Raw genomic sequence first — 11,370 nt, 5'->3', positions numbered from 1 at the left:
TAGATGGTTGCAAGAAAGCATGAGTATAGAAGTTACCTACAAAGCTCTACCAGTTGACCAGGTCTTTAGCACGGCCCATGATGAAAAGGCCCTATCAACTTCTGGGGTAGATCCGACGGGAGAAAAAGGACTTTCGGGAATTATAATCGTACAAAATAAACCCAAAAAATCTGTCTTCACCGGTTGCCCCAGAAGGTATTGATATTTTCTCTTTGATGGATTAACCTAGAAAAACTGCTAACTATTGTTGTATACTTTAATTTAATCCTCTTTTTTAGATTATGTTTGTACCGATACTGATAGAGCCATAATTGAATCTGTCAAAAAAATCCATCTTCACCTGGGAATGAGGAGCTTGTGCTCATAGATGATGTTCTGGTGTCGAGAAACCATATGGAATGTCTTTTTCAGCCATATGAATACTTGTCTGACGAGGTAACAGATGCAAGTCATAATACTCAATCAAATATTACCAACTTCAATGCTCTTTCTCTTTAATGGCGAAATGTATGTAGGTCATAGATGCTTATATTAAACTACTGAAGACCCGGGAGGGTTTGAAAAAGAGGTCAGGAGGTACAGTCTATCTTGAAACTACGTGCTTAGTTGCAATCATAAAGCGGGATGGAGAAAAGGATGAGACCATTGAAGCCAATTACCCTAACCGTGGCACTTCACAGCGTCCTGGTTTAGCTCAAAGGGTGCTAGCTTACTTGAAGCATGACATGGTAGCAATTTTTTTAAACGATCTATTGGTTTTTCATTATCAATTTTTTATGCCTGGCAAATTATTTAATGTTTGATTTGATAGGTGTTCCTTCCAATAAATGTTACAAATACACATTGGTACCTTGTTATAAACGCCGATAAACGTGAGGTTCAGGTGCTAGACTCTTTGGGCGAGATGTTCAGATGTGTTGACCTCAATAAAATTGTGGGCATTTCCTAACCTATCTGTACACATTTTATATTTTAGAAATGTTGATTGATTCGTTCTTCTATGAACAAATAGCGAAGTGGATTGCGGAAACAGATAGATTTCATATTGGAGGAGACAGGCCCAAAAGGGCACAAATGGCTAGATGTCGAGGTTGATACCTGGCTAGTTAGGGAGATTTTCAGTGGCAAATTATTACAAATAGATGGGTACGTTAGAAATAATGGCATGTCATATAAGTTGAATTTTATGTGTCTTTGCCTTTTTGATCTAATGTGAGCCTGAACCTCTATTAATGTTGTATATAGTTTTTCATGTGGTTTATTCTTAATAAACTTTATGGAGTATTAGACTGGGAACGATTTGTCAGACGAGTTCAATCAGGTAAGCTATGCGTCTTACCACAAGTTATGAGTGTGCACTAGCTGTGGGTTTTTAATTAATAATTAATTAGGTTCATACTATTGTGTAGGATGATATGAAAGAATTTAGATTGAAGCTTGCAGCGATCTTGCTATCGTCAGAGTTAAACAAACGAAAGGGTGCTCCATATCTTGATAGGGATGAAAATATTGGAAGCCCAAGCGACTGTGCCATAATAAGAATCCAAAGATGACTGATCAAGTGTCCACAAAAAAGAGAAAACATTATGAGGAGGCCAAATGCTTAGTGGTTCAAACGGACACCCCTCAACACATACAAACTCAGAATAAATTCCCACAAGTCCATGCCAACCAAGACCCTGATGAGTTTTGGGCATTTGAGGCCATGAAAGACATGCCAATGAATAAGGAAGAGATGACTGAGTTATCGTGTGACTACATCATGGCAATTCAGGATGAAGCGACGTTGAAGTAAGCTACATGCTTATTTTAATTACTTTATTTACTAATAATAGTGTGCTATCTTATATGACGAAAACCATCATCTGTGTCTAATGTTTTGTAGGAAGCCTTGGGTTAAAGGTTTTCATCCCTCCATGATTGCCCTAAGTGTCAAGGACCTACAAGAGTTGTTAATGAACAATCGAGACATCTCTGAGAACAGTTTCAACTTAGATGAGAGTACAATACAATAAAAAAATACAATAGTATTACGAAGCATCACATGGACCTGAGATTCTGTGTAAGCACATTTTTAAAATTCTTATCGTGCTATATTATATTGTCTTATTTGTTATTCTCCTAATTGTATAAAGTTGGCCAAGTTATACTAACCCTGACTCTCGATATCCTTCTCTTCCAGAAAATATGTGCTTTAACAAAAATGCCAGAATATCATAAAAATACACTAAGAAAGAAATGACTGCTACGATTGGTGTATGTGAGGATATGGAATACAGCTTAGCACAATGCAGATATGTAAGTCGCTTGCTCCTGCTTTTATTACTTATTTTCTATATACTATTCTAAACGCTACCATGTTTGTGGTTTCTTTTGCCATGGCTGCACGTTTGAAAGTATATGCTTTATGTTTTCGATCAGAAGGAGAAGATGCTTATCATGATTGATCCTAAACCTATTGAAGACTGGTGTAAAGCACACCAGCGCTGATGTATGCCACCAGCGCTGATGTAAAGCACACCAGCGCTGATGTATGCCAGGTACACTTTTGGATTTACCTTGCAGTACACGGACGCAGTGAATGTACATATTCCTGGATGAAATGAGGATGTCTTCAAATGGAAATTCAGACGGCAAGGAAACATTGCAGAGGACATAGATGGGTAACTAACGCAGAGTCACTATGGTTTGCAATAATAATACCTACGATTTAACTATTTCTATATATCGCTGATCGTGAATCTTGCCACAGACACTTAAGTGAAAATCTTATTCTACAGTATATGTCTACGTGGAATAGACCAAAAGCCACATATATTTATACGGTGAGTATAACACTTTGTTTAAGTTTTTATGGAGGATTTTTTTAAGAGACGCAGTATTACCCATGCGACAGGTACTAATATTGACATATATACTCGAGCATGTGTACAGGATGGTATGGAGATGCGGCGAAACTTATTTGTGGATTTATTGGCGCACGAAAGAAATGGATATCGGAGATTTCTTCCTGCCGATATAAAACATTATCTTAGGCGCATCACGGAAAGGTCTATAAAGTAGAGTTTATAAGCCTGTGACGCCACGCTCTCCGTGACTGTTAATTTCACAAACTTTGCTTTTTGGATTAACCGTAACTTTAACATTAATATTTAATTTTTACAGTATTGTATCTTATCGTGCGATCCGTGTGTTTTTAATACAAAATGTTAGCTATCCTATAGTAATGCACGGGCACGCTACCTAGTTAGAAAAAAGCAGTGGAGTAGCCAAACACGCATAATAAATAAAGTAATCAAAACAGAATATTAATTTTTTTATATTTGTGTTTCTCAATCAAAAACGAAATGAGTTTTTTTTTACTGGGGGAGTATACTCCAAACGCATATAATAAATAAAGTAATCAAAACAGAATATTAATTTTTTTTATATATTTGTATTTCTCAATAAAAAACGAAATGAGTTTTTTTTGGACTGGGGGAGTATACCTGAAAAAAAAAAAAGGAAATGTTACTCGTTCAGAAAAGATAGATTTTACCTTTTTTTTTTTGAGAAAAATAGATTTTACCTGAACACTAGACCTCTCCAACGTCCAACCAGGCTGAAACGCCCCCACTTGAGGCGCACCGTGTCAACGGGTCCAGGAAAACCGACCACGGATAGGTGGGGTCGAAACACAAAACCAGCCAGAAATAGAAACCCATTTCCGTCCGTACGTGCCCACCTGTCCATTCCCCGAGAATTCGAACGCCCAGAGAGGCAATGGCAAAACACGCAGGGGTCCCCAAACGGAAATCTCCCGCCCCCTACCCAAAAACATCCGCAACGAGCGCGCCTGCCTACTCGTCCGCTGGCCGCCACCGCGCAACGAAACCGCAATCCGCTCCAGCTCATCCCGCCTGCGGCGAGCGCGCCTCCCCGTCCAGCGTCCACGCACACCACGCGGCCTGCCAAATCCCAGTCGCGCAAACCAGAATCTCTTTTGGTTTTGGAAACAACGGCGCCGCAATGCATTCTGAAATGCCAATCACGCAAACCAGAATCCTTTTTGGTTTTTTGGGAAGTATTAATATGTAAGCAAAGCATGATTCTAGAGATTTCGCAAGATTCCAGCGTCATTTTCGAACAAATCCCCAGCCTTTTCTCCGTATATGATGATATGCTACGAACCTTCTCTACATCCAACAAAATCAACTAAGGCCAAACAAAATCAACTAAGGCCATGTTTAGTTCACCCGAACCGGTGCCGCTCAAAATACTGTAGCATTTTGTTTTTATTAAATAATAATTGTCCGATCGTTAATATAATTAAACTGTAGCAATTAATTTTTGATTTCATCAACATTTAGTACTCCATGCATGTACCGTAAATTTAATGTAACGAGAAATCTCTTTTAGTATAGTGCCATGCATAGTGCCAAAGTTTGGATTTTGAGGTGATCTAACATAGCCTAATCCAACAATTGAACGAAGAACCCGATTACAATTGCAGTCAAATGCAGAAACCAGAACCAAAAATAATGCAATGCTAGGATCCTTCTCTACAATCTAAATCCAACAAAATCAACCAATGCAGCAATTGAATAGCAGCAACCAGAAATGCAAACACGATGCAACCAAAAACGATCTGACAGCATCAAGGCAACAGCCCCGGAATCATGAAATAGCATAATACTATTGTAGCTTAACTCGATGTTCATCATGCAGGCAGGGAGGAGCATGACTGATCGCACACGAAAACCATCCCAAGTTTTCACAGACGACCGGTTACTACCTTTTTGAAGGCTCTGAGCCTCATGCCGGAGCTACTGGCGAATCTAGGACCTACTGACTAGACAGATCAAAATCCAGATAGGAAGCAGGAGGGGGAAATCTATACTATAGGCGGAGTGGAGCGAGGGAGGGGGTCTCGCCGGCGCCTAGGCAGGCAGGCAGGGAGCCTACTTCTTGGCCTTCCTGGCCGCGCCCTTTCTGGCCGGAGCGGCGGCCTTCTTGGGGGTCGCCGCCTTCTTCTTGGGCGATGCCACTACCTTCTTCTTGGCAGCAGCAGCAGGAGCAGCTGCCTTGGCGGAGGTCTTGGCGACCTTGGGAGGGCGCCCGCGGGGCTTGGGCAGCGACGCGGCGGCGGGAGCAGCGGGCTTGGCCTTCGCCTTGGGCTTGGGCTTCGCCGCCGTCTTGGCCTTCGCCTTCGGCGAGGCCTTGGGCTTGGCAGCGGCCGCCTTGGGTGCCTTGGGCTTGGCGTCAGCGGCAGGGCGGGCGACCGGCAGCTTGAAGGAGTTCTTCACCCTCGTCAGCTTGCCGGCGGCAGCGAGCTTCTTCAGCTGCACGGTCAGCTGCTTGCGGAAGTTAGAGGGAAGCTTGCCGCCGTGCTTCTCCTCCACGTACTTGCCTACGGCTACCGAGCTCGACCCGGTCCTCTCCTTCAGGGCAGCGATTGCCTCTGAAATCATCTGCAACCAGAACAAAAAAAAAATTGCATCTCAGATTCAGGATCGAATTCGCTAACATTGAACAAAAGCCAGCGCCAAAACCGATCCAACATATTCCTCATCACGAACAAGCAATCAAACAACGAATCAACTCGATCGCAACGGACTAAACCACCGGCATTCTCACCTCGGCGTAGGGAGGGTGCGCCGCCGGCTTCTTTGCCTTGTCCTTCTTCTCCTTCGGCGCCTTCTCCTTCGGTGCCGCCTTCTTCGCCTTGTCCTTTTCCGCCTCCTGGGCCGCCGGTGCCTCAGCCTCCACCTCGGTCACCGGGACCTCGGCAACAACAGCCTCCTCCGTCGCCATCGCCGACTGCTACACTAGTACCCTCCCAACCCTCTCCGGAACTGCGCGTGCGCTACTGCGTTCGCTCGCTGTGTCAGCGGCGGCGGCGGTGGGTGAAGAGACCGGAGGCGAGGACGAGACCGTTTAAATAGCGGTGGCGAGTGGAAAGGCTCAGGGACGTAGCGCCGCGCCGTGATTGGCCAAGCGGGTTCACACGCGGATCGCCACCCTGCTGCGGCTGGGGCTCCTCGCGGGACGTCGGATGCGCCTGGATCCAACGGGTGGGGACGCTCGCCGCGCGGTGGCTCGGATGCTGGCCTCCTGGTCCTGGGTCGACGCCAGCGGACGCGACCTGTTGCATCTGTGCTTCTCTAACGAATCCCCGAGCTGACCTCTCGCGACGTGATCCATCGTTTCTCTTGAAACTCAGGTGTGTTTGTAGGGGACTAAATTATCTTTCAAATGCGAGTGGTTTGGTCTGATTTGGTTGAGAGTTCAGGGAAAAATTGGGAGTTCGGTGCGGACAGGTCTGTTTTTGGGAATCTCCGTGCAAATGTGTTTCTCTTCCGACTTAGGGGCACGAATTCTCCGGGCATGATCCATCGTTTTGAACCAAATTTCGTGCGGACATGGACCTCAAAATTATATTTCGAATGGGAGTGGTCTCGTTCGATTTGGTTGAGAATCAAATGAGAAATAGTCGATCAAGTGATGGCTGGTCGGGGTAGTGACTCTCCTAGTCTCTTTCGATTTGGTTGAGAATCAAACGAGAAATAGTCGATTGATGGCTGGTCTGGGTGGTGACTCTCCTGCGTTTGTCATGATACAGCGTGCACATGCTCGCTTTGCCGTGTACCGCACCCAAAGTGCAAGTTCAGTTACATACGTCTAAAAAAAAACTAGATTGATGCCTGTCACGTACTAGTATGTAGCATCATTATCAGAATCAAACATGAGGATACCAGTGACTAGTAGATTCAGCACAAAGGGGAACAGTGATCAAGTGCCATAAGCATATTTTTTTTCCTTCTCAATGCCCAATTTTTTTCAAACAAAAATGGATAATAGCCGCGTGGTTTCAAATTGAAAACAGCAAAAATGCAGGATGGAAATTAGATCTATCAATCAAGAACTTGTTTTTAAAGAAGTGGATCGGAGTTTCTTACTTTGGGCATTCTTGGCGAAGACAACAGATTCCCATGGCAAAGCTGGCATTTCCTGCTCCTCATCGGATGCTTTCGTGTAACCACCATCGTTGAATCCTACTTACTCCTGCCAAATACAAGATTTTTGACTAGTTAGCAACGATGGATGTGGCATCAGCACACAAGTATATACTTTGATAACGCGAGAGGAATTAAGTGAACATATCAACGTATAGAATGTTCAAATGTAAAAGGAAAACATCATTCCTTTCTGATGGAATGCTCTGAGTAATTAATTGGGCATATCGATGCTAGCTATAGAATGTCAAAAGGTCTTAAGTTGCTATACAAGCACGTTGGTTCTGAAGTCTACAGTGCTCTCCAAAATAGGAGTCAACATTGTACCAAAGTTTGCCAATGCCGAAAGTAGTGAGCAGTGAAATCATATTAGGAAAACTTTAGGCATTCGGGTCAGTGTCCCATGCAAGGTGTTCAACATTTTTGCTCCCTTTTAAGCAAGTTGGGGTGACATGGGGAGATTTCTATAAAAATTGAGTAGTTTCCGTGTAGATTACTCTGAGAGAGAAAAAAACGCAGTTAAGCCGACCACACATAACTCAAAAGAAAGAGAAAAAGAAGAACGATTTGTAATTCAATTCACGTCGTTCGCCGCCGCCGACCTTAGCCACTTCCAGCAGGGCAACAACACCCTCGATGCTGAGCCACCCCACCCACCTCCTGTCGTTACCCTCCTACCTGCCCTCTACTGACTGAGGTAATCGCTCGTTCCCATTGTTGACCTTCCCCGCCAAACATTCTCCCGTAAGTCATAAGACGTCGTCGTCACTCGGCCCACCTACCCACCCTGACTCCAACCATCCTCTTTAAGATCAATGCCTTCCAAAACCTAAGACCGTAAATCTCCAATCCCCAAACCCATCCAACCCTAAATCTAGGGTTTTCGTTCTTCTTCAACTACACATCGCAAGATCTAACTTCTTCTTCAACCCCAAACCACCATGCCTCCAATATAGGAGTGAGAGAGAAATAAAGAAGGGAAAGAAGAAAGAAGGTTGACTTGCCTGGGTATCTGTCGTAGTTCGCCGCCGCTGCCACCAAAGTCTATGCTACTTGATCTTATCCTCACCGGATCTGGAAGGGAGAAAGAGTTTGGATTTGAGAGGAAGCGCGTCAATGACCCCATGAAGAGTTAATAGGTTACACTACTATAGAAATCTTTATTGAGGCGGGCATAAACGATTTTATGAGGCGGACGTCTCAACCACCTCCATTGAAAGGCCTCAGTTAATCAGGATTTACATAGGCGGTGCAGTATGCCCGCCTCGATTAATGAAAATAAATAAAAATAAAAATCCTAGACTTGGTTAAGTCTGGGCAGATCTAGGCCTATAGTAGCAGCACCTCCGGATCCGCACATGGACGCGCTGGATCCACATCTGCACGTGTCGGTGGTGGAGGAAGGGGAGTTGGATCGCCGAATCTGTGCTCATTGGTGGGGAAGGAGGCGAGGGGTCACCAGATCTATGGTGCTAGAGATGCTCCGGCGGTGGTGGTGGTGCCAGATCCACTCGATCATTGGGGTGAGGGACAGGCCGCCTACCATTGCCGCTGTCAGAGGTGTTGCGCCCACCGACGGAGGGGCCACGCACCCGCCACGCCGCTGCTGGAGAGCCACGCCCACCGCGCCGCCTCCACCGTGCTAGAGAGCCGAGCAAGGAAGAGGGAGAGGGAGGGGGAGGGGGTGCACGTGGTGGCTACCTCTAGTGCGGTCGAGAGTGAGGGAGATAGAGAGGAGGGCAAGTGAGGGAGTGAGAGGAGTGCGACGGTCGAGTGAGACAAAGAGAGAAGGAAAGGTAGATTGGATAAGTGAGGGAAACCCTAACTCTGCTATTTATATAAGCCCGATAGGAGGTTTGGTTATGTGCTTTGGCTGGGCCTCGGCCGCATTAACGGGGGCGGTCTTTTTAAGTGGGCCGTCTGCGAAAATGGAGGCATTTTTGGAGGCGGGCCGTAAATAGATTTCAAACCACCTCCGTAAATCGATTTTGCAAGATGGTTAATTGTGACCGCCTCGGTTAATGAAAACGACCGCCTGCATTAATCACCATGCATTAACTGAGGCGGTTTGATTTTGTAAATGCCTCGGTTAATAAAAGGGCACCGCCTCGCAAAATCATTTGTGTAGTGGTGTTAAGGCCTCACTAGATTTTAGAGGTTGACTTGCCTAGGATCCGTCGTAGTCCACAGCCGCTACCACCAAAATGTCTCTGAAGTACTTCACATAGGTGGGTACCTGTATGGCATCTAGCAGAGGAATATTGATATATAACTTTTGAATTACCTCTACGAACTTACTAAACTGCTCATCCATTTTGGCTTTCTGATTTTTGTGTGGAAACGGTAGGAAGGTGGTGTCATGAAAATCTTGCATCATCTCCTGTTCTGGTGGTTCAACTTCTTCAACTTCATCGTTCTTCTTCTCTTCTTGTACAGCTGTCGGTGTCTTACCTGTCCTTGTTGGATATGGTGGATCACGAGTAGACTTGCCACCTCTTATGGTTATGGCATTGACCTTGTTGTGATTCTATCTTTTTATTATAGCTAAGTTGGTCTTTTATAGTAGAAGAAAACTATCCATTTGAGTGTTTATGTTTTCTAGGACCTTATCATTAAAAGCAAGCTTCTTAGAAATATTCTCATTAATCTTAGCTTGTTCTAAGATCAGATCTCTCAAGGATGGTTGTTTAGACTTAGAAGGATAATTACCTGGGTACTTACCTTGGTAATTTGACTGTTGTTGTTGTTGATTCCATCCTTGTTTCTATTGTTGTGGAGTAGAATTATTGATGACAATATTTGAGTCTTCTTGAGATTTAGGGAAATCAATCCCTAAATAGTCTCCACATATGTTTTGGGAATTAAAAGCATCTTGTATGGCCTGATGATCTTTCTTGTAATTGGCTCGTTATTCAAGCCAATTCAACAGTACATCCATCTTGGTTGACAGTGCACACACCTCTTCTGGTACTTCTTCGCTCTTATTGCATGCTTGAATATTGCATTGAGACCAGCCTTGATTAGAGGCTATCTTCTCCATAAGAGTTCAACTTTTCCAAGGGTGACTGACATAAATGATCCTCTAGCAGTAGCATCAAATTGTTCATGAGCTTTCTGAGTTAATCCATGGTAAAACCTTTGCATGAGCAACCAATCTTCTATCCCATGATGAGGACAATCTGAAATGTATTTTTAAAAATGTTCCCATGCTTCTAGAATGGTTTCTCCTTCTATTTTTGGAAATTGGAAATCTTTGCTCTTAAGGCATTGGTCTTGCCTATAGGGAAAAACTTCTCTAGAAAGGACCTTCGAACATCTTGCCCACGTATTGATGCTATCTTTGTTGGTGTAGAACCACTGCTTCACCCTTCCCACTAGTGAGAATGAAAAGAGGTAGAGTAGTGTGGCAGAACCGCCCAAAATAACCTACCTTCGAAGGCGCTTGTCTTCCACCAGACACTAAGCACCCCGCAAGCAAGCCACATCGGGTGGGTTCCATCGGGCACACCCCAAGGGAGATCTTGAATAATCCACATTTTTTCCCAAGGATCCAATAATGAGAACGAGTTACAATACTTAGTCCATTTCATACATCTAGAGTTCTTAAAAATATATTATTACAATACCAATTCAAGAGTGCGGAAATTTAACAGCGGAATGAAAAGAAACATCTATCGATAATAAACAAGGATCCGTCTGTGTCCACCAGAAGAATCCTTTACACAATGGCTACTCCTCAAGCAGTACCTGCAATAGGGGTAAATAGACCCTGAGTACACAATGTACTTGCAAGACTTATCCGATTAGTGGGAATAATTTCCTAACTCGAAGGAGTATGATAAGCTTTATGGTTTGCTAGGTTCCTTTTTGCAGAAAGCAATACTAATAGTGAATCCATATGTATGTTAATTATTAGTATTCATGATTAGTTCATTATCTAACCATTCTATGTAAGCACATGTGCTACTTTCAAGCATGAGTTGAGCAAACAGTTCTATTTCACCACTTTCCATCTTTCAGTTCTTACTACGGTGCTAGACTATAGACAAACCGTACCGGATCTCCCGGCGATTCGTGAATCAATGTGCCCAGCTAGGTACCCAAAAACATACGCCCCGCTTGTACCCCAAGCACAAGCAGAACTAACCCACCACTCTCCTGTCATAGGGTCTAGATCCCCGTCAAAACTTGGACTCCAAGCCCCCGCTCCTGAGTCCTAGACTCAGTGCGGTGCTTAGACCTCCACCATCCCTGCCTCCAATCAGTCAATCTGGAAAGAGCCAGAACCCACGACAAGAGAGCAACAAGCCTTCTCTGCGCCCATACACAGGTATGTGCTCAGGATAATAAGTCTGTGACTTGCCTAGAACCCAAT

General features: G+C 44.3%; 1 protein-coding gene and 1 non-coding gene across 2 annotated transcripts; one reads left to right on the top strand and one right to left on the bottom strand.

The window, feature by feature from the left end:
• Window positions 1-4,656: 4,656 nt before the first annotated feature.
• Window positions 4,657-5,895, bottom strand: LOC136551014 (histone H1-like). Its single transcript, XM_066542613.1, has 2 exons — window positions 5,617-5,895; window positions 4,657-5,450 (listed from the first exon to the last, which is right to left on the bottom strand). Exons 1-2 carry the CDS (start codon window positions 5,791-5,793, stop codon window positions 4,941-4,943), a joined length of 687 nt encoding a protein of 228 aa, XP_066398710.1. The 5' UTR covers window positions 5,794-5,895; the 3' UTR covers window positions 4,657-4,940.
• Window positions 5,896-10,155: 4,260 nt separating this feature from the next.
• On the top strand, window positions 10,156-10,262 carry LOC136553167 (small nucleolar RNA R71). The gene has a single exon (XR_010783073.1). It is a non-coding gene; the product is annotated as a small nucleolar RNA R71 (small nucleolar RNA).
• Window positions 10,263-11,370: the final 1,108 nt, after the last annotated feature.

Source organism: Miscanthus floridulus, chromosome 4 (genome assembly GCF_019320115.1).
Source record: "Miscanthus floridulus cultivar M001 chromosome 4, ASM1932011v1, whole genome shotgun sequence".
In the NCBI taxonomy this organism is placed as follows: Eukaryota; Viridiplantae; Streptophyta; class Magnoliopsida; order Poales; family Poaceae; genus Miscanthus; species Miscanthus floridulus.
The sequence above is the reverse complement of the archived record's forward strand: the minus strand, read 5'-3'. Positions and strand labels throughout refer to the sequence as shown.

Coding starts and splice junctions, on each gene's coding strand:
- LOC136551014 (XM_066542613.1), bottom strand. CDS start 5,793: ATGGCGACGGAGGAGGCTGTTGTTGCCGAGGTCCCGGTGACCGAGGTG. Junction 5,451..5,616: donor CGCACCCTCCCTACGCCGAG/GTGAGAATGCCG, acceptor TTCTGGTTGCAG/ATGATTTCAGAGGCAATCGC.